Genomic DNA, 26442 nt, shown 5'->3' with positions numbered 1-26442 from the left:
TATAACTAACCCATATGGGCAGAGTTAATATCATATCAGCAGCCTGTCATCCTGCTGCTCTGTTCACTCCTATAGCTACAGCAATAAACCACTTCTGTTCTCCACTGAACTAGCATGTATTCATACAACAATATTTACACTTGTTTTTTTTCCCAGAAAATCCAGATGAATTAATGAGAGTGTAAGACTACAGAGCTAATGTTCCTTTCAGTATAAAATCGTGCAGCATTAGGATCTTGCTTTTACTTTCTTCGTCATCAGGCTTTCAACATCTACTCAAAACATCACGATATCCCTTACTTTCGGTGACGGTGGAATTCTGTCAAATTGCTGTGAAGCTGGCAGCACTTTTGTTAATTTTGAATTCTCTCTGTGTGGTGTTTTTGCTGTACCCCATTTGTTTTGTGGGTTTCTTGTTACTATAGCGAGGTTTCCGAGCTCAGCAGAACACTTTTCAACAAGTCAGCTACTTTTTACCAAAATTTGTTCTTGGCAGTCTCTCTGTATACCGCCTAAAAATACCCTATACGTTATCCCAAGTAACTACAGGAATACATATTAATTCTTGGGGTTCTGTTCTGTCAACTATGAATAATATACATGGGCTGATATTTTCCAGCACTGTCCTCAATTACCGTTGCTGTTCTGCACCTGAGTGTGGGAGAAGACGACAAAGAGAAATGTTGCAGGGCTCTTTCTGGATCTCAGAAGGAGAAATACAACCAAAAATGGCTTAATAAAACAGCTGTTTTAATAAGGTGGCAGAAAAAGAGGAATACAGACAGTGAATCTTATCTCCCTGTAAGTGCAGGAAACCTCACTTCCAAACTGCACTAGAAGGAAAAAAAAAATTGTACTTGGAGAGGATCCTCCTCCCTTACAGGTTGCAAAGTTGTCTCTGTCACAACATTCACCCTCACACAGCAAAGGCCAGCACGAGGTGCTCCAGCAGATGTCCTTATAGTGCCTCCTCATGTTTTCTGCAAGGCAGAATGCGGCAGATATGATTAACCTTATACAGACAGCAGTGCTGCAATAAACACAGGTGTGCCCTGCATGGATGTGGGAGACAGCATCATCTGTTGGCAGCATCATTATAAATGCCACATTCCTTTCAATAGCAAGAAATTATCACCAGGGTCTGTCACGTTTGCTCAGTCATTACTTAAAGTATGAGCAAGCTCTCATCTTTCAAGGACACAGCTCAAGGCCTCTTGTCATATTTGAAGTACAGCCCAAGGAAGGTAGGAAGAGAATTATGTTAATGAATAATAATAAGCAACTGGGAGAAAGCATTGCAGCCATTTCCTTTGCTACCTCCTTCCTCAAGATGAGTCACTGGGACCACCATTTCCATCTTCTCTTTCTGATGTTGTTGCTTTCCTCCTTGCAGCTTGAAAATTAAAGATGCCCCTTCAGCCTTCTGTAATGAGAACAGAGGTAAGGGGCAATGCGGGCCATTCCTGGACAAAGGGAAGCCTGCACTGACAGCACACGACACCTGCTCCCTCTTCTTTATTCAGATTTCTATGACTACATCAAAATAATTCGTGAGTTTTCACTAACAACAGCAGCTGTAAAAATGCATCATCACAACAGAGCAGTTCTTTTCCAGCTGTGTGAAACAGTGCCTGGGTTTGACAACTGCACAGATAAGCTATCCATCTACTTGTGTTGGTATGTGTTTGTGACTAAAATTCAGATAAAATACTTGAAGAAAAAATCTCCTAAATTAGAATACAGGTAATTAAATTCTACTTACACAAAATCGTCCCTCCAATCTGAACTAAGTACAACGTATATCAGAGGAGAGAGATGTCCAGTGTGAGGGGCAGTTCATAGCTGGATCACAGAAACCTACAGCTTCTGAAGAGGAAGAATAATGTATCAACTGTTTGACAGGATGAACGTAACTCACCAGTTAGGCTTCTGTAGGACTACTAACCACAGGATGCTTACGCAAATATTTACCTGACTGTCTGAAGATCTGTTCTGTTACTGAGACTGCACATGCTTGGCCCAAATCTGCAAATACTGAAGAAGACTGGATGACATCTTGTGGACATCACACGAATAACAGAATGAATGATAGGACACAAGTATTCATCTGCATATATACAGATCGTAACCCAAGATATTGTTTGTTATTGCCAGGAAGAAACATATGATGAACGATACACATTTATTTGCTTTATAGGGTTTCTGTTTTATCTGTTTTGCTCTACAGATAAATAACCTAAAAATTCCAGGGGGCAGAGTGTCACAGTGTTGACTCTCGTGGTCCACCTTTAGATAGGTAACTGAATAAGAGTTTCTTCATAACCAAACATCAGAAGACAAACCTTTTTGTGACACTTCCCTCTGCATGCTGCCAGACAGCAGAACAGAATGTACACAGTGCTACTGTCTTTAGTATCTTTTTATTTCTGCTTTCCTTTCTTTTTCATTCTGTTCTGCTCAGCTGTGGTTGTACTAGTAACAATCGCGTGAGCCAAAGTTGCTCAAGCTGGCGTAACGAATTAAGATGTTAGCAATAAACGGATGGCAGAAAACTGTGATGTGAGAAGAAAGAAATAGGAAGAGGGGGTAAATTTGATGTAGAATCAAAAAAGCTAGAAATCATTTTGCCCTTATCCTGCGGAGCAATCAGTGCCCACAGACGCTGTGAATGGGTGAACCGGTGGCCTTCAGGACTCTCCATCGGGCTGTAACCAGAGTATCATGCAAGCAGCTCCTAGTACTGAGCAGCTGCCGCTGGGCTGCCAGTAGGTATGGGCAGGCCACAGGTGCTTGGGTGGCTTTCCCCCGTGAGAAACCAGCTGATAGAACCAGACGTAGGTCCGGGAAAGCTTCCCTGACTGGGAGATCAGAACGGCAAAACGAGCGACGGCGCTCAGGAGGACGGTCGTTCGCCTCAGCGAATTTATGTGCTTTTGTGTCAACGCGGCTACGCGTAGCATCGCCGTCCTGCTGCGTAAGCCACAAACCTGCGGTTTTCTGTGAGAAAAAGCACACGCGAAGAGCAGAGCAGAAGGAAATGGGCGCCCGCCGCCTGGGCGCACGTGAAGTGACGCGGGGCGCGGCAGGAAGGCGGCAGCACGGCCCGCGCCGCCCCCAGGGCACGTTTACGCGCGGCAGCCTCGGCCAGCAGCGCCGTGCCTCGGTGCCGCCAGCGGCCCGTCCCACCTGCCTCGCGGAGCGGGCGGCCGCCGGACCGCAGGGGAACCGGCACCGACGGCGGCGGGCGGCGAGGGGCGGGGCCGGCGGCGAGGCAGCGGACGAGCCCATCGCCGAGGGGAGGCCGAGGCCTGCCGGCGCGTCCCAACGCTCCGAGTCCGGCGCCGCCCCCCCCGTCCTCCGCGTGGTGGTGCCCGCGGTGAGGCGGGCGCTGCGGCCGCGGCCGGAAGCGGCGGCGCGAGGCCGGGTTCTGCGAGGCTGGGGGCGGCCGGCAGCGCGGGGCGCTCCGTTGCCGCCATGAGGCACCTGCCGTACTTCTGCCGCGGGGAGGTGGTGAAGGGCTTCGGCAGGGGCTCCAAGGAGCTGGGCGTGCCAACCGGTGAGCGGCGGGCCCTGCCGGGGATCTGCTGGCGGGCTCGGGTCGGGGCCGGGGCGGGGTGCCGGGGGCAGCCGGCTCCTTGTGCCTGGTGGCACGTGTATATCCGTAGCAACACCTGTCCTCCTCGGCGGTGGCTTGCTTTTTTGCCTTCTATTGCCTTTATTGCCTTCCCCCCTCCCAACCCCCCCACCCCCCTTTTTTTTTTCCTTTCTTTTCTTTTTTTTTTTTTTCCTTTCTTCCCTTATTCTCTGAAGCGATTTCCTTCAGGCTTGTGTTTGCTCGTCAAGTCATCTGATGGTCGTTGCGCTCCGCAGAGCCGAGGTAACCCGCGGCGGGGAGCGGCCGCGCGGCAATGAAGGGAGGAGAAATGATGCGGAGGTTAAAGAAACGCGGCGGGTGGGGCCGGCCTGGGAAAAATGCGCTTTCCTATTGTTCGCCTCCGTTTCGCTTACCTAAGTGCGGATACAGCTGTAATTAGAACGCGTTTGGTTCCTCCTTGAAGAGGCACCGAACGAAACTTCCTGCGACAAATCCCCCGTGCTGCTCTTGTGACGGCACGTGATAATCGTGTAACGTTTTTTTTTTTTTTTTGTCCCGGCTGTGTGTAAATGGCTTACTGGTCTGAAGGGCTGTCAGGGGGAAGCCGTCAGTTCTTGCCCCTTCAGAATGGTAGAGGTGACCCCCAGAGCTGTGGGAGGGCACCGCGAGGGAGAGGAGAGCTGCCGTGAGGGCAGCCTGGGTTGGGTCGGCGGGGTGTGCCGGGCGCTTCCCGAAGGGAATGCATCAATCCACAAACACGGATACACCCCAAAACAATAGGTATAAATCCGGCAAGCGTGTGCTTATTTCTCTGTGTTTATTACGTAATGCTTTTACAAGCCAGTGAATAGTTCTCAGGTTATTTTGTAGCGCAGAAGAAACGTGTTTTTTTTTTTTTTCTTTTTTTTTTTCCCCCTTCTTTGACTGCATTAAAGCTGCAGTAGCCGTCCTCATTGTGAAATGAATACTGGCTGGGTATTTTACTTCGTGTCTATTAATTATTACTGCAGAATAGAATGTATGTAAAATAGTCTGTGCAAGAGATGTGGTAACTGTCATTGCCGTGAATATTGTGAATGTGTTTTGCATTTTATACTTTGCTGAATGGCACACACACACACCATTGTGTGTGATACATACATACCATTGAGGATGATCATCATCATAAGTGCTCTGTTTGTAAATGGCAAGCAGGCAGAAATGTTGAGTCTCGGAACGTTCTGTGGCAGCCCTGGCTTCCACAAAGTCACTCACTCTTTACCCTTTCTAAAATCTTTGCAGCTAACTTTTCTGAGCAAGTAGTTGAAAGCTTTCCATCTGATATCTCTACTGGTATATACTATGGATGGGCCTGTGTTGGAAGTGGAGATGTGCATAAAATGGTTTTGAGCATAGGATGGAATCCGTTCTATAAGAACACTAAGAAATCAGTGGTAAGAACTTTGCTTTGTGTGGCGCTTTTAATTGTAACAAATGAGGCAGGTCTTGGTTTTAACCAAGATAAGCAGCATGTGACCCATAAGTGATACCTAGAAGTTATGTTTGCTCTTAGAAATGCATTTGGTATCAGCTTCCTGTGTTTGTATTCTGAAAAGGAAATAGTCCGAATAGCCAGAAAGCATATAGCTTGTAGATAAATAACATTTAATTTTTGTGCTATTCCATCATTGCTTGGATATTTCGAAGATCAGAATTTAACTGTATTCCTGAAATTTCTTTTGGTGCAGATTTCTTTTGGTGCAGATGCTTCTCTTCACTAACAGAATCCAGAGATGTGGTGCCATGTCTTGATAAAATAAATTAATATTCAAAACTGTGTAATAGTAGGATGGATGAATTAAAATGTGGAACTCTGGTGGTTGTGTTTTTCTTGTTGTCAGGTCCCTGGTGCTTTTCCTGATTCTTGCAGAGATTTCTTAATTGTTGAAAACACTTTTGTTGAGGCAAGAATCTCTGGAGTGGTGCTTAGCATTACCAACAAACATACACTAAATTTTTTGCAAGCACTTTTTTCTGAGCAAGATGGGGGATGGGTAATCCTTCCTCAGCCTTTGCTCCTGGAATTATGTTATTCGGTTCCCAGAATCTTATCATATAGAGCTGCTTGTAAAAGCTGTCCATAAATCAGCTATTTCAATTTCAGGTCTTCATAGTTCTTTCATCAACTTGATGACGAAACATTAAGCTTTCTTTGTCATTTAAAATAGTATCACAGAATGATACCACACTGGCCTGGGTTGAAAAGGACCACAGTGATCATCGAGTTTCAACCCCCCTGCTAGATGCAGGGCTGCCAGCCACTAGACCAGGCTGCCCAGAGGCTGGCCTTGAATGCCTCCAGGATGGGGCATCCACAACCTCTTTGAGCAAGCAACCTGTTCCAGTTGTTTTTTTTTTTTTCTGCTGTTTTGCAAATGCTGTTTGCTGCTTTGCAAATAGAAACTCTGGGACGGGGTGAGAAATAGTGACTTTTTAATTACTATCTTCTTAGTTTGGCAATCAGAAAACTCTTAGGTGAATGTTTTTTGAATCCCACGCAAAGTACAATTCTGCCTCTTAAAAATAAATAAATAAATAAAAGCAAAAGCCCTAGCCTCTTAGTATTGCAGTATAGATATTAAACTGAATGTCTCTGTTCTGTTGGTATGTGTTAGAGATAATTTGATGTACAGGTATTAGATAAACATCCCTTACAGTAAGGGGAAATAAGCTCTAAGTCCATTGCAAATGCCAACTTATTTCTTTTCCTTTAGGAGACACACATTATCCACACCTTCAAAGAAGACTTCTATGGAGAAATTCTTAGTATAGCAATTGTTGGATATATTCGACCAGAAAAGAACTTTGATTCCTTAGGTCAGTATTGCAGGCCACGCAAGAATTACTTTCTTAAGTGTTTTATTTATTCAAGCGCTATTCCTTCACAGTCTGTTTCTTCACAATTAGCTGCTTTACCTGTTATCATTTGAAATTTCAGCACAGTGTTTTCATGAGGTGATGTGTAAGTTAAATTAAAAAGCAAAACAAAGAAAAAAAGCCATCCTGCATCTTACTTCAGTCTGAATTTCAGCTGCCTGAGGAGTAATGTCAAAATCACGAGGTTGTCGTAAAAGCATCAGCCTTATCTGTTCACTTTTTAAAATGTAGCTCTGATAGGTTTGAAACAGTTCAGCAAGCTCTGTTGATCTTTTCCTAAATTTCCTTTTGGATCAGGGAGATAGCAGTGCTTACAGTGGTGGAAAATGCAACTCTGACACGTTTGAAAACAAAAAATGTTGCCTTTCATACCTTGCGGTTATCATTATGTTCTACCTCTGTGATTTTCTGGTAGTCTGTGGAAGAAGATATTTTCAGTTGTTATTTTGTGTTCAGCTTTAAAACATCCCTGTTTTTCTGTTTTTAGATGCACTCATTGCAGCAATTCAGGAAGACATTGAAGAGGCAAAAAGACAACTAGATTTACCAGAACATCTTAAAGTCAAAGAAGACAACTTCTTTCATCTGCCAGGGGGCAAAATAGTAGAAAACCGCTGAAAAAAAAGAGCAAACCTTTTTTTTTTTTTTTTTTTTTTTTGTGTGTGTGTGTGTGTGGAGCTCTTACATTTGCACTGCTTATGTAGGTACTTCTTTGTCGTCATATCTCCTTGGGTAGTGAGTTTGGAACCAACTCAAAACTGAGTCATGTAAATGGAGTAAAAGCTGTTTTAGGTCCTTATTGATAAACTGTGTATCCTAAAGTTGGCACATGTGGAACATGACCAAAGTTAATTATGACCTCTTCAGCCCTAGGATGTGTAGAGTTCATTTAAGAGAAGAGTGTCAGTTTTTAAGATGGAGTTTATTCCAACCTCTTTTCCCAATTTTATATCATTCTTACACTGGCGTTGTAGATAGTAGCTTAGAAAATTTTAATATTGAGCAAAAAATTTCCTGTAGTGCAGGAAGCCAATGATTAGACAACAAGAACAGTTCTCCATGGTTCTTGTTTTTTCTAATATGCTGTACAGCCGTTGTAGTTGAAACTATCATTTCAACTGAAATTATTTATTTTAACTTTATTTGAATAAAGTAAGTCACTGTTGCTCGTTGAGTTACTGGAATCTGAGATACATTTCTGTACAGTTGAAAGTGCATTTGACAGTATGTGACCTCTGTAGCTTCCTTCTGAGGAAGCGTATTGCTGAAATTCAGGAAATGACCGACAAGATGAAAGTTGGCGTGCTCTGAAGTTTTAGGCTCTGAAGTCATGGAAGTCTTACAAATAAAAGACTTCTGTTCTTTGGGTTCTAAGGCAGAAGAACTGCATTTTGTTTGCTGCTGGAAGTTTTCTTAGATGAGGAGAACCTTAGGGTTTTTCACTGTACTGACAATATAATGGCTGACTTCAAGATTAAAGTCAGCATAAGGCACAGAAAAATCCCATCAGCCCTCTGGGCCAAGTATAGGTAAGATCCATGGTTTCACTGACCAAGTAGTCAATACAAATGAAAGCCTTGGGGAATTCATGAAGTAATGCATCAACATTATAGTAGGAATTGGGTGTTGTTACAAGTAATTGCACTGTTCCCTACTCTGAAATGTATGCACAGATAAGCAGAGGGGTTTTATCAAGATGAATAGGAGTTTGGATACTACTACTTGAAGTACATAATGCGAGTCCAAATATAAATGTGTTTCTTTCCCTGTAGATTTTTCTATCCCCTTCTCAGTAAGGGGAGATAAGTAAGTTGCCACGACTCTTTCATCTTTATATTTGATACTGGCTTATGACATAGGAGGAATATTTTCTGAAATTCAAAATAATTCTGTGGATGTGTCTAAACTGTAGTTCTGTGACAGAACTGTAATCTGAGAGTGCACAATTCCTGTAATGTAACTTTATGAACTTACTCCTTGTCCTAGTCTGTTTGGATACTACATTTTGGTTGAAGGTTTAAGAGGGTTTTAAGCAGATAGCTTGCTGTGTCTTCTCTGTGGCAAGTGCTGTCACAAAGCTAGTTCGACTTCTTATTGTTTTAACTTTCAGCCAGTATCAGGGGATATTATTAGGGAAGAGGCCTTGAGTGAATCAAGGAGACTTGTTAGCTATGTAGAAATTACACAGAAACTTGAAATAATTTAAATGAATTATTCATCTGTTTTGTTGATAGCAGACAGAAGGAATTGAGGGGGCACTCATTTCCACACAAGTACTTGTTAGAGTTGATCTGTGTTGCCAAGGTGATTTGCACACTTCTCTCCAAAGATGCCAACAGTTTTATTGCCTGGACGTTAAACGCACATCTGCCTTCCTCCTTGGAGAGTCTTAGGGAGAAAATTCACTTACCAGCAGTTAGGAATACTTTCTTTGGAGGAAGAATGACATTGGAGTTCTGTATAACTTACTGGGAATTGTATGTAAAACTCTGCAAAAATTGTTATGTAAGAGTCTGACAGTTGATTCTTTTTTTTTTTTATTTTTTAAAAGGAGAATATATTTAGGTGAAGGTTTGAGGCATTCTTGAAGTTGTAACATTTTGACTTAATTACATTTTACTCTTTTGGGGATGAGTAAATAGTAGCTGCACTAGTCAACAGAATGTGTTGTCATATATATTCAGAGAAAAAAACATGTTTATCATAGTACTGTAGCTGAACTCTAATAGCCTCTTTTTGATTTTTTTTTTTTTTTTTTTTTTTCCCCAGTTAATGTGTCTGTTGTGGAAACCATAGTGCCTTAAGCTGGTTGTCTGAGTAATGCTTTTCTGGATCGGCTAATAAATGATACTATCCAAAATTTGTTTTGGCTGTAGAACCACTGTACTGTGGTGAGAGAACAATGAGAAAGAGAAAGCTTTGAAAAACAGTTAGTTTGCTCTCAGCTCTCATCTGAAGTGTGACATATGGTTACAACAGACTAATAAACTGGTCTTTGTATGTTTGTCATCAGATTAAAGAAAACGTTACTAGATCCATTTGGTTGAGTGTACCTGTCTCTCCGCGTTATTTAAGATAAAATGTTATATATCTGCTGTTTAAGCTCAGTACTTAAGTCCTAGCACAGTACAAACTTTAAGGGTTATATTTTTATATTATATACAAACTGTATTTATTTCAATTGATGTTGCTGCACTGTACTATTAATAAAGGAGCTGAAATAGTCAGAGTCCTTCGCATCGTAGTTTTCCTGACTACCTGATCACTCCATACCTGATGCAAATCTTCTTTGTGTATTCCTAAGAATGTTTTGAAAGAGGTACTTCAGATTTATTTAATTACTCTACTTAAACTTTTGGTTTCAGCAGAGAAGTTTGGTCTTGCATTACACGCTACAAGTGTGGCATAAAAGGGTTTCTTATATTAATTTTGGTGAACTAGAAGGCCACTTGCGTTTCTGGAGTCTGAGCAGTACAAATATTTTCAGTTTCGAATACATTCTCAAGAAGAAAACAATTTTTTTTTTCTTACTTTTACCCACCTTCTAGTGTTCTGAAATGAAATTTTCTCCAAGCTGCAGGTGGTTGAAGATTGTGAGATAAAGACCAAAGAGAGCATGGCTGCCTCCTCCACCTGCTTCTTGCCCAGTCTGGGGACCTGGGGTCACTGCCAGGGTGGGGGACACATTTGCTGCTTTCCCCTTTGCAGGTTCAGCCAGTAGCAAAGCGGAGCACCTATCCCAGAGTTGCATAGGCACATGTGGACGGCCAGGCAATCAGCTGGTCACCAGCAGGTCTAGCCTGAAGCTGGCTGTAACTGTGCACAGCTGTCCTTCAGTCACACTACACTGAAAAGTCTGGGTGTGCCATCTCAGTCCCACCAACTGCCTGGCTCCAGTAGCCTATGCTGGGACCTCACTGACTCCACCAGCTGGCACAATGTGCCAATGTGTCCAGTTCACAACCTGACTCCACTGACTGGCAGTGAGGTTCACTCAACACATCCAGGCTGATACAGTCCTTAAAGCACGTGTACACATGGGAAAGAGTGCAGAAAAGGCAGTTGAAAAAAAACATTAACTAGAGAAAATACAGGACAGTGGGATAGTCTGTGATCAGGTGCCTCTAGTGATGCCTTTTCCCACCTGTTCCCTCCCCTTGTTCCTCCTGCTCCCCCTTCCCCTGCACACACCCAAGGGTTTGCAGAGCTCTGCAGTTTTTGTGCTCTCCTAGTCCAGGCCCCTTCCTTCACACTCTTAAGGTTAATCCTTCCTGAAAATGGTGCCCATAGCTGGCTGGCTTACCAGTTGGTGTGAGTGGGGGAGTTTGTGTCCCTCAGTTGTCTTCCACCTTAGAAGTCCTCAATCAGATCATCTTGCTGAAATAACATGCCTACGCTCTCACGTGCCCTCATCAGTTAGTGTGAATGATGTGACTGACCAGACTTGGTTCCCATCACTGTCTCCCTTTTATTATCCCTTGTAAAAGGCCCTTGATCAGATGCCCTTGAAGGAGCAGACAGATGCCCTCCTGGATACTCGTAGAAAAATGGCTCAGTTAACACTGGCACTGAATTAACAGGGTCTTATAGCCCAAGCAGTCTGGAAGTTATTCATCCAGGATCTGGTATAGGTAGTTATATTCTTAACTGAGAGCCTTCCTATAAACAGATATGGAACATATATTGTTGGTGTCCTTAATTTGGGACAGGATAATGTATTGATCCTCACAGGGTGACCCACAACACCACAGTCAGCTTGAGTAAGCGCTGTGCAGCAGAGCAGTGGCCTTGAGGCTGTGCCTTGCTGCATGAGTCCTGTGGCAGCAGGGCAAACTCAGACTGCTGTACTGGAGGGGCCTGCAGGCAGCTTCCCTTCAGTACCAGCCTTTATGCCACCTTCCCAGCTTTGCCTCACAACAGTGCTGATGAGAACATCCTTGATGTTCCTTTATATCCTCATGAGAGCTGTTGTCTTGCAAGACAAATACAGCTGGAACGATGGTACTTGGTGAGTGATCTCCCTGTCCTTACTTCAACCCACGAGCCTTTATTTTCCTCATCATATTTTCTCTCCTTTTGAGGAGAAGTGATGTAGGAGTGCTGAACTGCCCATTGGTGTGAAACCACCACAGATAAGTGGAGAACCTGAACTGTTCCTGAAAAAATCTATCAAAGTGCTGAATATGTTATATGGAAGAGGAGTAATAAAAGAACACCTATTTTCCTTTTCAATATTTTACTGAGTACAAAGTCATGCGAAGAAAAATGTACTTGTTTCGTTGGTTAAAGAGGTGTTGCTCCTGCAGGTATTAAGCCTGCTTAGACCTGTTGCGAGAAGGGATATATAAGGAGTGTTTCAATACGAATATATATTTCTTTGTCATGAGAGAACCAAATGTCTCAATTCTATTTGAAGCACTTGTATGGTAAGTCAAGCAGTTGAGCTTTTCATCCCTGGAGGCGTTCAAGGCCAGGCTGGATGGGGCTCTGGGCAGCCTGATCTGGTGGGGGGCAGCCCTGCCTGCAGCAGGGGGCTCGAATTGGGTGATCTTCAAGGCCCTTTCAATCCAAGCCATTCTGTGATTCTGTGATTCTATGATTCATACATTTGTTCCTCTTTCTGGTTTGAAATTCTAGCCTGAGTTCTTAGCCAGAAGTCATGTAATAGTCATATAAGAACCGTAGTTAGATTGATGGTACACTATGGTAATGCAGTCTGATTTAGGGAGTCGTCTGTAAGGGATGGTGGCTTTGGCTGTAATGCACATAAATTCCTATCAGCTATTTCACATCCCTTCTTGCAAACCTCCAGAATAGATGGGGAAGAAGTAAATTTTCCCCTATTTACATACATTCCATTGGATAGGAAGTGGGTAAAGTGTGCTGGTAACTCCCACTTCCCATTAAAATCAAATTACTTAGTTACATGAGAGGTAAGTGGGTGGTAAAATTGTGCAAGGAGACATGAATTTATGTAATCTTCTTGAAAGATCATTATTAATGAGACAGTAACGAGAGATAATATCTAGGAGAAAGGGAAAGTACAACTGCTTGGAAAAGAGCCTGAGGCTTGAGAAACTCCATGGGTACAAGAGAATAGCAAAGAAGGAGGTACAAGGAGACGAAAGAAGAGAGCAATAGGCTTTGAGATGAAGAAAAGCTTGAGAAGTAAGAAACTGGGAGAAATTTACCTATGATATATGGAATGTGAGGTTGGAACCCTGTTAGGAAACAGATAAAAGAGATGCCATAGCAGATTGGTTTTCTTTGTTTGTGTAAATGTTTTTGTTTCCTTCAGGATATCTTTCTCAGTGTGGTGGGTGAATCACAGAATTGCAGAGGTTGGAAGGGACCTCAAGAGACTACTGAGTCCAAACCTGCTAAAGCAGGTTCCCTACAATGCGTCTTGAATATCCCCATAGAAGAAGACTCCACAACCTTTCTGGGCAACCAGTTCCAGTGCTCTGTCACCCTTATCATAAAGAAGTTCTTCTGCATATTGTATTGAATTTCCTGTGTATGATTTTTGGGTCATCCCTCCTTGTCCTATTGCTACACACTATTGAGGAAAGCCTGGCTACATCCATTTGCCTCCCACCTCCCTGTAGATATTTATAAACATTAATCAGATCAGTCTTCTTTTACCGAGGCTGAACAGACTCAGGTCACTCAGCCTTTCCTCATATAGGAGATGCTCCAGTCCCTTTATTGTATTTGTGGCCTTCTGCTGGACTCCTTCTAGGAGATCCCTGTTTTGTTTTTTTTTTGTTTTTTTTTTTGAACTGGGGAGCCCAGAACTGGACATACTACTCTAGATGTGGCCTCACCAGGGCAAAGCAGAGGGGAAAGATCACCTCCCTCGACCTGCTAGCCACGCTCTTTTTAATGCACCCCAGGATACCACTGGCCTTCCTGGCCACTAGGGCAGACTGCTGGCTCATGGCTAACCTGTTGCCCATGAAGGAGAAGGCATGAAAAGAGAGAGACAGCATTTGCTTTTTTGGCATCTAAGGATTTGTGGATTTGAACAGCTGTGAATTTTAATTTCTTTACCATTTTTTTTCCAAGATAGTGTAAAAGATGGTATTTCAGTTCTTTCTGTGCTATATTCTACACTTTTATTACTGGTTTCCTTCACTGCGCTGTTTCCCTTGAAGATTTCTTCAGCAGTGTCAGTGAGTCACCAACTGTCTGTGGCTCTTGGACAAACGACAAATGTTATCTTTATCATTCTTTGTGGTCTCCCTATGCACTGTCAGCAGGAAAAGGGAGGGAAACACCGTAAAGTTCATATGACTCTGTAGGTCACTAGTTTGGGTACCCCTGAATGCTATTTTCGAGCTGCTTCTTCAAAATAATACAACCAAACTTTTTCACAGTTCCCTTCCTTACATGATGTCTTCCTAATGTTATTCAGTTAATTCTTGCTGTCTCAAGAACATACTTTCAAAGGCAACTATCTTCCATCTTTGACCCTCTCCATACAACATAAAATCATCTTCCTGCTGTGTCTTGACAACAGGCTTCTCATCTCGGGAGCCATTTGAATCCCACCAAAACCACTGCATTTGGAAAGGAGACGTCAGTACCACTTCTCTCCTAATAAATCTTCTTTTTCCTAAGAAATATCTCAACTTTGTATCACAAGGTTTTGAAAGCTTATCCCCTACTTGGTGACATCTGGGGTCCCTGACAGCACATTAAAAGCTCTGAAAGTAAAAAAAAAAAACAAAACGAAACCTATCCGACTGAAGAAGTGAAAGCATATGCAGCTATTAAAACAAGGTACCTCTATAAAGAACTGGTATTTGAGAAAATTTCAAATGCATATCTAAGAATGTAATTTTGTTCCAGTCTTACTTGTACAAAGTTAGACAAAATTCTTCTAAGAAACAAGGTTTAAATTTATGTATTTATATATATTTTTTAACTTTGGAGTAACGTCGTATATAGAAGTTTTCATAGAATAATGACGTTTGTCTGAGAGCACATAAACAAAAATCTCATTTTACCAGCTTGCAGTGATTTCAGGCACAGGTTTAGTTTCGATTATGCCTTTGAAATCTTATAAGGAGTGGGTTATACAAGCCACTGACAATAATAAAGTGTAACATTAATCCAAGCGAGTGTAGGAGTGTATTCACAAATACCCTTTTTCAATAACGCCTTTTGAATATATTTTTCACGTTTTTTTCTTCCTTTCTTTCTTTATCTTACAGAAGTCCTGTGGATAAGTTTGAAGCAGTGTTTGTGTTAGTTACAATGTGCATATATAAGCAAATGTACATACCTAAATTGCTGTAATTTAATAGTAAGAGCAGCCGAGCAGAAAATCATGAACAACTAAAGTTACCTAAAATAATAACTTCTATTCAAGCTCATCTTCTTTATTGTTCAAGAGACCGTACGTAAATTTACAATGGGCTATTGCTATCCTGTCTTACATATGCCCTATCATCTTCTTCATCATCGTCTACATCTTCCCCATCAATTTCCATAGTCTATCACTTGAACTTCCCAATCCTGATAGCTTGTGCTGTAGTAGCAGTTACTGAAGTGGGAAGAAAAGGCTTTGGAGTGAGATATCAGCTTCTCCTATCCACTTTTACTGGCAGCTGCAGTTTTGGCTTGCATTTTCTCCAGACAAGTACAACATCTCCATTAAGAAGTAAAATTAGGTAATAGCAAAGAAAGTGGTCTAGCTTGCCAGAGAAACATAAACTACCCAGAAATACTTTCATTTTTAGTTCTCTGGTGTCTGGAAAGATTTGAAGACAGCCTGTGTTGCTTGAGCCTGCTTTTCCCACCATTTATCACTTTGGTCTAATGAGCACATTCTCTCGCTCTACAAATCTTGTGTGTGAAATGCTATAACTACTTTAAAGACAGTGAGGATGATTTTGACATGATGGGCCTATGGCATGGTGATTCAGATTTCTGTTCACTGAAACCAATACTTAACAATCAACTGGTTTATGAAATCAGGGACATTTAAGACAGTAAGTGTCAGAGAGGACGGCATCTCCGAACTAGTAGGTGTTATTTCAGTAAAGTCCTTCCAATTCTGGTGGTGGAGCAGTGGAAATACACTGTGTGCTTGCAGCTCAAAAGCATGTTTTTGCTGTGTTCTGCTTTCCATTTTTAAAGGTCAGCCCAGTCAGCCTTAAGGCACTGCTCTCAGGATGGTGCTACCTCGTGTTTTGCTGCAATCATAGCACTGGGCTGTCTGCCAGCTACTGCAGTGGCTGTCAGGGGCACAGAGCTGCACGCTAGCTGGATGCAACAAAAGATGTGCCTCTGAATGCTGTATTCCCTGGAAAAGAAAACAAAATAACGATATCACAACAAAAGAATTTGTCATCTAAATCCCTTTCAAAAAATCTACCGAGAACCCTTGCCAGAGTGAAGTGTTGTTTATTCATCCTGAAGAATCAGGAAGAGGAAGTCAGCATTAAAAAAAAATTGGGACCTAGTCTTGAAACTGTACGTGCCCACAAAGTATATTTCATCTTTGTTTGGATATCTGTGAAAAGCTGATTATGAACAACAAGGACTGTATTGGGATTTTGTCTTTTTTGTTGTAACTAGTGCTGCAAATGGTTTGCCACCTGCTTTGGCTGTTTGTGCCATCCCTGCACATGGGGGCTCCGAGGCATTCAGGAGAATCAGTTGTGTCAGTGCATCTAAGTGAAATTGTGGGAAATCTTGGCCAAATATTATCATTAGCAATGCCGACAGGTTTAGCTAGGCATTTTCAAAACTAATGATGTGTATTAAAAAACAACATAAATTATTCAGTTGCATAGGAAAAACTGGTGTTTCATTAGGTGCAGACACTATATAATGTTAAAATGCCTCAGTACCATTCCCTACAACTAAAAATATTCCATCGGAAAAGAAGAAAAATTGAAATGTTAGTAGTTCATGTTAGCAGCAGGTAGTAACCTTCTGTGATCTGGGTAATTTACTACGTGAATATTCTGCTCTGGGGTTTGTTTTCTGTTCTTGGGAAAGAAGAGACTGCATCATTTCTTGGCTCCTATACATGTACCACCCTGCAGATACATATCAGAATTCCTCCAGGGCTGTCATTGAGAGACATTAGTTTGTATTTCATCTTAATATCTCTGTAATTATGATAGAAAAATCTGTCCTGCAGTATTGATACCAAATAAAATAAAACTCAATCGTTGGAAATAGTCTGCAAGTTGAAATGACAATCTCTTTTTTTTTTTTTCCCCAAATCCAAGCAAAAATATTACTGTAACATTACAGTATCTTTATACAATTGCATTTTAATAGTTCCTGCAGGTGGCTTCTTTCCAATTATTTCCCCAGCAGTTTAAAGTACTGCTATGCTGTCCTTAGTGATCTATGCTATTCAATACATCCATGATCCAAGAGAGTTTTTACATTTTAGAATACAATATAGTCTGAGCCTACAGTAGTAGTGTGGCTCTGCAAGCTGTCACCTGATGATGTGGAGACCAGACAGGACGCTGTCTTCAAGGGCCATCATGCTGCCCAGTTCGTAACTGTATACAGTATCATTTATGAAAAACGAATATGTAACTGCCACAGAACAAAACAGCCTTTCAAAGTTAGCTCTGAAATATATGTAACTGTATTCAAAGTAGCAGACATCACAGTTTTGTTTTTATTTTCCCAGCTCAAAGGTATGTTTTGTGGCCTTTTATTTACTTGAATTGTGTTGACAGCTGTTCATTTTCCATTCTTCCCTTTATAGAATCACAGAATCACCTAGGCTAGAAAAGACTGACCTACTGAGTTCCATCATGTCCCTTAGTGCTGTGTTCATGTGTGCCACGTCTCTTAAGTACCTCCAGGGATGGGAACTTCACCACTGACATGAGAATCTTGTTCTAATGCTTGATCCTCTGCATGAAGTTCTTCCTAATGTCCAATCTAAACTGCCCCTGTTACAACTTCAAACACTTCCCTAACATCCTATCACTTGTCACCTGAGAAAAGAGACTGACACTCCTTTGCTGCAGCCTCCTTTCATGTAGTGGTAGAAAGAAATGAGGTCTCCTTGAGCCTTCTCCAGACTACGCAATCCCAATTCCCTCAGCTGCTCCTCATAACTCTTGTTTTCTACTCCTTTCACCAGCCTTGTAACTCTTCTTTGAATGTTTTAGCAACTCAATATCTTTCTTGTAACGAGGGCCCCAAAACCGACCATGGTAGATGAGGCGCAGTCCCTGCTCCTGCTGGCTACACTATTTCTGACACAAGGCAGACCCATCTTGGCCTTCTTGGCCACCTGGGCACTCTGCTGACTCATGTTCAGCCAGCTGTCAGCCAGCACCCCGAGGTACCTTCCCCCAGGCACTCTGCCCCGGTCATGTACCACCACACGGGGTTGTTGAGATCAAATTACAGCACCCAACTTTTATACTCATTGCGTATCATATAATCAGACACAGCCCATCAATCCAGCCTGTCCAGACCACTGTGCAGAGGGATCCTGGTGCCTCCCTGCAGCTGCAAACCCTCGATTCCTCTACCTTCAGAAGCTGTCAAGGCTGAATTCCGATTTCCTCATTGAAACAGCCTACAGAGTTTTTCTAAATATGCAGTGTATCTCGATTTTCATTTCCTTTCTCAGCAGCGTTGGACACATCTTCTGTGTCACCCTGGCTTATATTTTATTTCATATCTGGACAGTTTTAAGTGCTTTAACACCTGACATGCATATAAATAAACAAACCATATATAGCACCAAAGTATGTGTTGAAAAGAGATCTTAATTATGATAAGAATTGATGTAATATAAATTATAAAAGCAGTAAAGTAAAGCTACATAGAGAAGCTCTTAACCAATGCTGAAGATTGTTTATAGAAGCTATAATAATTTTGAAAGCATTTAACACTTCGCCATTAAAAAATATTTTGTTTTCTTCAAACAAGTTCTTTCATTTTTTTCTTCTTTTTTATTGTTTTCTTCATGGAAGTTCTATTATTTGATTTTTGTCCCTTTAGCATTCTGTGTTATTTTCTGTAATACTTGCCAGCCATTGCCAGAGGGGAATGTACACAAGCGATTCAACTTCTGGGCATGGGAGACAACCTTCACCATCAGTTGTAAATACTCAGAAGCCTTAAATTAAGCACTTCTAGAAGAAATATGAAAATCTTACAGCTCATTTTGTTTTTAATTCTGAACATTTAAAATGAGTTTTTGCGATGACAGAGTTCCTCTTGAATACAGAAAGAGCAGAATTATATCTTTATTTACTTAAAACCAAACAAAGTAACCCAATCTTTTCCACATTTCTAAAAAAAGTCTTGTTCTGCTGTATTTCTTAGGGCAAAAACGTGTGGTTTTTATACCTACTGATCTGTACTTGCCATTATGCGTATGTTTTTTTTTTGTTGTTGTTTTGTCTTCCTTTTCAAACTAGAATGCCTTCTATTTAATTTAAAACATTTCTCAGAACAGAATGTGACTCAATGTCAGATTGATTCTTGCCCTGTCATCAGACTGAATAACAAATGTGGCATACACCCAGCTTCATCATCTCCCTTATTCTTTTCCAGGAACTGACACATTGAACCATATTGTGCCCTTTCCTGAGCTAAGGTTTCCTGCTACAGTAGTGCTGTGAGTACTGAATCTGTTCCACTACATAAAAAATAACACTGGAGGAAGACTGGAAAAAAAAAAAAACAACATTTTCTGTTTCCTTTTCTCATCTGGAGTTGTGGGACGTGAGTCATACAATATGTTCCATGAAACCTGGTGCCATAAGACTTGAGCTCTGATCCCCGAAGAGAAATAAGGAGAAGAATGAAACTTGCTCTTTTAAAAGTGTCCCCATGTTTTTCCTTCTTTTCATTTAATTAATTTTAATTTGAATCATCTTCCAGAATTTCTTGATGTGACTTCATAAAAAGATTAACTGAGTCCTCAAAGTATTCAGGATGTGAAATTCAAGTGTAAATAATTGTGTTCCTCTTCACATGCCCACGTGCTGGTTATTTGTTTTCAAAAGAGACCTCCTAAAGCCTGGAGATGTATGAGTAGGGAAGACAGGGTAGATGTATCCTTAGATACATGTTTTCCTATAATCTGTGGTAGTGGTAGTTTATGATCCTTCTCAGCTTTTAATCCTGCATGATGAGAGTTCTTATTAATATATACTCACGCTCTCTGGGCTGGTTGTGAGTTTATTATGAAATCAGGTGGTATCTGGTACTGAGCTCTCACAAAAAAGCAGTGCTTTCATTTTCATAGGGTTTTCAGTAATGCAGCTTCATAGCAATCCTTTACAACAAGGTCACACCAAGAGTGTTCCCCTGTTGGAAAGCAGCACTGCTGAATTTTAATTCATATAATTTAATTGCCACTTATTACTGTCTTCAACAGAAGACTTCTGACTTTTTTGTTATTATTATTTCTCTTAGTAATGAGAGACCTAATATGACTTTTCCTAACAGTCACTCATAAAGTGCAGTAACATGCCAAGTCCTTGGAAACCTTTAAGAAAAGTGCTAGAAGATCTGTTTCGGCTGTGACATCAGCACTCTTCCAAAAGGTCTGCATTGCTGCAAGCACCTAGTGGAATTGCCTAGTGGCACTGTAATTGTGTCACGCTGCGCTCCCTTGGTCTAGCAGACATCCCTACGTAAGACACACAAAACAGGTGACGAGGAATTTGATCTCATTTAACACCAATCTGAACTAGAACAATTCAGTTCCCCACTCAAAATTTGCTTGGCCTTGCTGTGATAGTGGCACTGCAGATGTAATACACATTAAACCAGCATTGTTTCCATCAGCTATAAGGTGAGGATTATTTTAGACTCTGCTAGAGTATGACGTGGTCTTATTGTAGACATCTACTTTGTAAATTGCAGGATGTTTAAGTACTGTTTCTATACAGGAAATGCTTTGATGAACCTGATTTCAATTTTACACCAGCATGAATATTGGCTTAGTATATCACCAATTCAGTGCAACTGAACCAGAGCTAAAAGTGTGAGAATGGGACCACTGATAGGACATTGGATTAAAAACAATGAAGCATGGCATCAGTACAAGATGGCCTCCATATAACCTTCTGTAATCTCCCCAGTTCTGTGTGCACCTCTTGGAAGCTGAGGAAGATCACCCTTCTGAATTAACGCACTTTAGCTAGAGGCCTATGTTTTGGTGCTACAAATATGGCTGAACGGACTGATAGCTAGTCTCGGCGTCCACGTTCAGGCCTGGTGCCAAACTCTACAGCTTTATGAAGCTTCAGACAGCCTAGACTCTCCTCATGTGAATTCATCACTGTGGTGACTCCAGCAGCTATAATTTTGAATGGAAGAGAGTGAAGGAAAGACTATTCCACTTTCTTAAAGAATTCTTTCTCTGCCAGTGGGAGCCACCTGGCTGAACACTGACATCTGTGCAACCAAAGACTTTGTGCACATCACAAGAGCAGAGCACTAAGCTGTAGCTATCCAACCTTTTGGCTTGCCTGGGCCACGCTGAGTGAAGAGGAATTGTCTTGGGCTGCATGTAAGATATGTAATACAGTTTGTGTTTATTACTAACAAGACATTGTAATTTTTTTTTAAATTAAAACACAGAGCCAAAAAACCCAAACATGATCAGATCTCTGAGTTGAACATCTGATTGTAGCTCAGTACATTCCATTTGAAAACTGGAGACCCAGACAGAGGTTCCATGCACACGTAAAAGGAAGGCCGTGGCCAAGAAGAATGTGGAAACCCAGACTGAGGTCCAGAAACAAGATGCTAGTGCGCAGGTCTCTGGCTGTAGTGAGTGCCAGAGCCTGACCTTTGCAGCGCTAGGTGAGGGAGACAGCACTTGTGTAAGATGCGACCAGCTAAATGACTTACTCAGCCAGGTGGCTGACCTGAAGCAGGAGGTGGAGAGGCTGAGGAGCATAAAGGAATGTGAGAGGGAGATTGATTGGTGGTGGCAAACCCAATCAGCCCCGAGACCTTGGCACCTAGCTGAGGCTCCACATGGAGCAAGTCACCCCCTACCACCTTGCAAACAGGTGACAGAGGCGAACCAGCAGGCAGATGGTGTTCCTGCTGCAGTGAACCCCGTCCTCTCCTTCCCCTAGCAACAACAGTGAAGAATCAGGGGATGTGGGGCAGTGGCAAAGGCCCCTGCTTGGTGATGCAGGCGTGCATGCCCAGAGATTCCCCTGCTTCCCCAGCTGCCCCTGCGGAACAGGTACTGTGCTCTCCAGGGACAACTGGACAATGGTGGTGGTGATGGTTCTCCCCACTTGATGGTGTTACCAAAGTCTAACCAGACCTCACTTAGCATTAAAACCTCACCAGCAAAGAAAAAATGACAGGTCATTGTCATTGGTGACTCTCTGCTGAAGAGAGCAGAAGGGCCAATGTGTAGACCAGACCCTCTATACAGGGAGGTCTGTTGCCTCCCAGGAACTCTGGTTAAAGATGTAAGGAAGAAACTTCCTTCCCTAGTATGGCCCTCAGATTACTATCCCCCGTTGTTGTTTGAGATAGGCAGCAATGATATAGGAAGAATTTCCCTAAGGACTATGAAAAAGGACTTCAGAGCCTTGGGGCAACAGGTAAAGAGTTCGGGAACACAAGTTGTGTTCTCCTGTATCCCTCCAGTTATAGTGAATGATAAGAGACTAAATATGATGGGCCAATGGATTAATACCTGGCTCCGAGCCTGGTGTGCCCAGCAGGGGTTTGGGTTTTTTGACCTCTGCTCTGTTTGCATGAGACCCAGCCCACTGGCAACCGATAGGAATAGCTTCTCCCACGCGTGGAAAGGGGTCTTAAGACAGGAGTTGAGAAGGTTCATTGACAGAGCTTTAAACTAGGTACAAATTGGGGTGGGGGTGTAACTGGGGTCACTAGAATGGAGCCTGTATGTAACGTCCCAGTGCTTGTAGGAGGGAGATGAGCTAGTAAGATCCCACAGGCTTGTGTCTTGGTGAAGGAGGAGCACGACTCACCCTTTTGTAGGAAGAACACGAGGGTTGGTGTGACGTTGGTGGCTATGGAAACACCTGAGTATGGTCATGAGGGTATTAGGACTACTGTCACTCAAAAGGAGGCCCAGCTCAGGTGCCTTTACACTAATGCATGCAGCATGGGTAATAAAAAGGAAGAGCTGGAGGCCATTGCGTGGTGATTTTTAAGGTCTTTTCCAACCTGAGCAACTCTATGATTCTATAAACATGGACTTCAGATGAAGAATATTAAAAAAGAGAAGAAAGAAACTGTCTGAACTCAGTGCATGTAAAAGAACTAATTGTCAGCAGTAAAATCAATCCTTTCGGAGAATTTCACTCACCATCCTTGCATACTGTCCCTACTAGGAGTACACAATAGTCTGGGTTATAGCAGCTTGAACAGATTGTACAGTTTCTGTCTCCTTGACTGCTGCCATCCAAACAGCTGGCACTGTATCTGAGAGAACAGCAGAGGTTGCTCTGGCCGCTCACCAAAAGCAATTACCAAGAGACCTCTTGTGTGCTGATTGCAAAGGGACTGTTTGGTTGTCACGGAGTTACCTAGATAGATCTGTGCCCATGACAGGGGGGCAGTAGGCTTGCGGGCTCCCCCCCGGCTTCCCGAGAAAAATGAAGCAGCGGCAACGATCTAAGAAGGAGAACTTATTTTACTAACTATGATGTTGGGATGCAAGATGACACAATATAATACAATCTAATTGGGAGTAAGGATAATAAACCAAATGAAATGAGAGAGAGAGCGAAAGAGCGATAAAGAGGGAGGGAAAGAGAGAGTGAGAGAGTTTCTGAAACCGAAAGCCTTACTTGATGAAGGCGCCCGGCTTGGAAAGCACACCCACTCCTCTCCCGGCAGCAAGCGAAAGTGAAGAAAAAACTGCGCGCAACCAGATGACGTATCTTCCGTGATGTGTCTTCCTTCTCTGACCGTGAGGTCCTCTGGGATACGTAGTTCTTCTCTTTTGTCCATGATGTTATGATGTGGAATACCAATAGCGAAGTTACAAAACCATGACATTGGTGTTTCCAGCTATATCTGCTGCTCTATAATAATGAAATAGTAATAAAAATTACCTCTCCCTGAAATCCAGTCCTGCTTAGATATTTCAGAACTATGCTGAAATGAACAACCAAAGTATTGAATGGACAGTATATCCATGTACTAGAAAGGGTCACAAAATAGCCCATTGAGTAGTTTGTACAAGCATTTATTCCAGCCCTTAAACCACAGAATCAAAGACTCATTAAGTTTGAAGAAAACAATAAGATCATCAAATCAAACCATGAACCCATCATGCATGCTAAACCACATCCATAAGTGCAACATCTCCATTTTTCTTAACACCTCCAGGACAGCAACACTACCACTTACCTGGGCACCAGTGCTCGTGACTGTTCACAGCTGGTTGTAACTCCATTCACCACCATACTCTGGGCCTGGCTCTCCAATCAGTTCTTTACCCAGCAAAGAGTGTACCTGTCCAAGCCATGGGCTGCCAACTTCTCTGGGAGAATACTGTGGGAGGCAGAGTCAAAGGCTTTGCTGAAGTCAAGGCAGACTACGTCAACAGACTTTCTCTCACTGACCAGGAGGGTCACCTGGTCACTGGAGATTAGGTTGGTCAGGGTGCCCAATGGTGTCTAGCCTGGGAAAAACAGAAGCACTTTTACAATTGTTCTGAACATGTTGGGGTTCAGAGTACCTTTAGTACTCTTGTAGTCATGTGCTTAATTGCTACATGCATTTACTGGGATTTTTGCTGTGGTCAAAATGTTAACTGGAAAATGCAAGCCTTTTCAGAGTGAGTATATGTACGTTTGTTATTTTTGGGGACACTTTTGTCTTGTCAGTTGCTCTTCAATGCCCAGAATTTTACAAAAGATTTTGTACATGTCCATGATAAACTGAACCATGATAAAAATCCTTCAAGACAGGAAGCTAGCAATTTCAGAGACATACGGATTGGTCTGTTCTGCAGCTTGGCCCTGTCACCACCTTTCTGCAAGGTTATTGCATTCATTGAGAGGTATATCTGTAATAAGACAGGTATACATGTATGTATGACATGTATCTGCAATATGACATTTATATATGTAATATAAATGGTTATTACATTCTTAAACATTCCATTTTTCCTCTGTGACTTAAATTCCATATTATATTCAACCTGCGGCATAAGCAGCATTCCGGTACAGATGCTGAACTTTCCAGAGTTTCTCAACATCCAGCTCATTTACTTGGACTAGAAAATCAGGCTAAGAAATGAAAAGTAATCTGAACTGGCTTCAGCAATGGATTTCAGAAGCCTCTGCTGCCTTAGGTAAGACATGCAGAGGGAAAATGGGGCTCCATTTGCTCATCAAGACAGTGCGCTCATTAGTTAGATCAGATTCTATTTTAATAGCCCAATAGCCAAGGACATGGAGCTCTTGGAGCGGTCCAGAGGAGGGCCACTAAGGTGATCAGAGGGCTGGAGCACCTCTCCTGTGAGGAAAGGTGAGGTCGATGTGGGCACTCCTAGACAGCCCCGATGCAGGTGTGCTCCCCAGCCATATGGCTGTCCCCTGGGACCACATGGCATCAGGCTTCCACCGCTGCTCCTCCTGCTCCCACAGGCCAGACATTGGCTCTGCTGGGGCACAGGGGGCCTTAGTGGGGCCGCCTGGGAGAAGGGAAGCAGAGAAAAGCCTCCTCCTCGGCCAAGGAGGGAGCTGGCCCCGCAACAGGCAGCGTGCTGACAAGGAGATGCATGGAGGCAGCTGCGGTTGCTTCCAGGCCAGGAGTTAAGTCTCTTGTTGTCCTCTTTGTTTTGCAGACCGAGACCCCCAGAGCTTTTTGGCATATAAAGCTCGTCGTACTCAACAACTGGGGAAATGCAGGACACACCTGTATTTATCGGGTGCAGGTTCATGGGAAGAGAGCGGGAACAAATGACATCGGCCAAGGACATGTGTAGACGCTGCAGAAAGGCGTTTCTTTTAAAAATAAAACACAAAATTATTCCACATCAGAGATGTGTGTTTGTCGTGGTGTGGAAGGTGTTCTTTCACAGGCTTCCTCTGAGCAGCCCATTTCTCATTGTCCAGCAGAAACGGGACATTCCTCACTTTGCCTCTGCCCCATGGATGTGAGTGAACCAAACAGAAGGAGATGATGGAGCCCTAGCCCTCCTTCATTGTCTGGAGGGATGCGAGGGACATCCATGAGGGCTGGCAGGTATTGCAGCAGCCACGGGGCTTAGAAACCCACCGTGGCTGAGGAAGCGGCTCAGGTGGTGTGTGTTCCCAAAACCAGCCCCCCTGGTGCTGCTGCTGTCGCTGACTCCAAATCCCATGGGAACCTCCCAGAGGTGGGAGGGTGTTCCTCTCCCACTTCTGCCACTCAGTGAGCTCTGGAGACGCTGTCTGCACACAGATCCTACCTGGCCCCAGAGCCAACAGAGCTGCTTCAGAGCTCTCCCTTTGGACGCTCTGCACAGGAACTCCCACAGACCCATAGCGTCCATCCTCTATACCAGTCAGCATAAGAGCATCAACGCAAGCGTCCTCAGCTCTCCTAGGCCATGCCTTCCACCTTCTGACCGGATCGGATTCTATTTTAATTGCCCAACAGCCAAGGACATGGAGCTCTTGGAGCGGGTCCAGAGGAGGGCCACTAAGGTGATCAGAGGGCTGGAGCACCTCTCCTGTGAGGAAAGGTGAGGGAACCGGGCTCGTTCAGCTTAGAGAGGGCTCTGGGGAGACCTCATTGTGGCCTTCCAGTACTTGAAGGGAGCATATAAACAGCAAGGGGAACGGCTGTTTACGAGGATGGACAGCAAGAGGACAAGGGGGAATGGTTTTAAACCAAGACAGGGGAGGTTCAGGTTAGATATTAGGAGGAAGTTTTTCACACCGAGGGTGGTGACGCACTGGAACAGGTTGCCC

General features: G+C 43.0%; 1 protein-coding gene and 3 long non-coding RNA genes across 5 annotated transcripts; 2 read left to right on the top strand and 2 right to left on the bottom strand.

The window, feature by feature from the left end:
• Positions 1-729: 729 nt before the first annotated feature.
• Positions 730-3691, bottom strand: LOC107052314. Of its 2 annotated transcripts, XR_005842815.2 has the most exons (5): positions 2988-3691; positions 1972-2107; positions 1763-1866; positions 1318-1423; positions 730-980 (listed from the first exon to the last, which is right to left on the bottom strand). It is a non-coding gene; the product is annotated as an uncharacterized LOC107052314 (long non-coding RNA). The 2 variants fall into 2 exon arrangements; XR_001464721.4 differs by having other exon boundaries at positions 1972-3691.
• Positions 3409-9740, top strand: RFKL (riboflavin kinase). Its single transcript, NM_001031605.3, has 4 exons — positions 3409-3556; positions 4877-5028; positions 6349-6451; positions 6999-9740. Exons 1-4 carry the CDS (start codon positions 3475-3477, stop codon positions 7127-7129), a joined length of 468 nt encoding a protein of 155 aa, NP_001026776.2. The 5' UTR covers positions 3409-3474; the 3' UTR covers positions 7130-9740.
• LOC121108353 lies at positions 9173-25245 on the bottom strand. The gene is made up of 3 exons (XR_005842817.2): positions 23888-25245; positions 23323-23559; positions 9173-15824 (listed from the first exon to the last, which is right to left on the bottom strand). It is a non-coding gene; the product is annotated as an uncharacterized LOC121108353 (long non-coding RNA).
• LOC112530588 lies at positions 19072-25528 on the top strand. Its single transcript, XR_005842816.2, has 2 exons — positions 19072-19136; positions 25332-25528. It is a non-coding gene; the product is annotated as an uncharacterized LOC112530588 (long non-coding RNA).
• The last annotated feature ends 914 nt before the right edge of the window (positions 25529-26442 follow it).

Source organism: Gallus gallus, chromosome Z (assembly GCF_016699485.2).
Source record: "Gallus gallus isolate bGalGal1 chromosome Z, bGalGal1.mat.broiler.GRCg7b, whole genome shotgun sequence".
NCBI lineage: Eukaryota > Metazoa > Chordata > Aves > Galliformes > Phasianidae > Gallus > Gallus gallus.
Note: the sequence above shows the minus strand (reverse complement) of the source record. Positions and strands in the feature narration are given on the sequence as shown.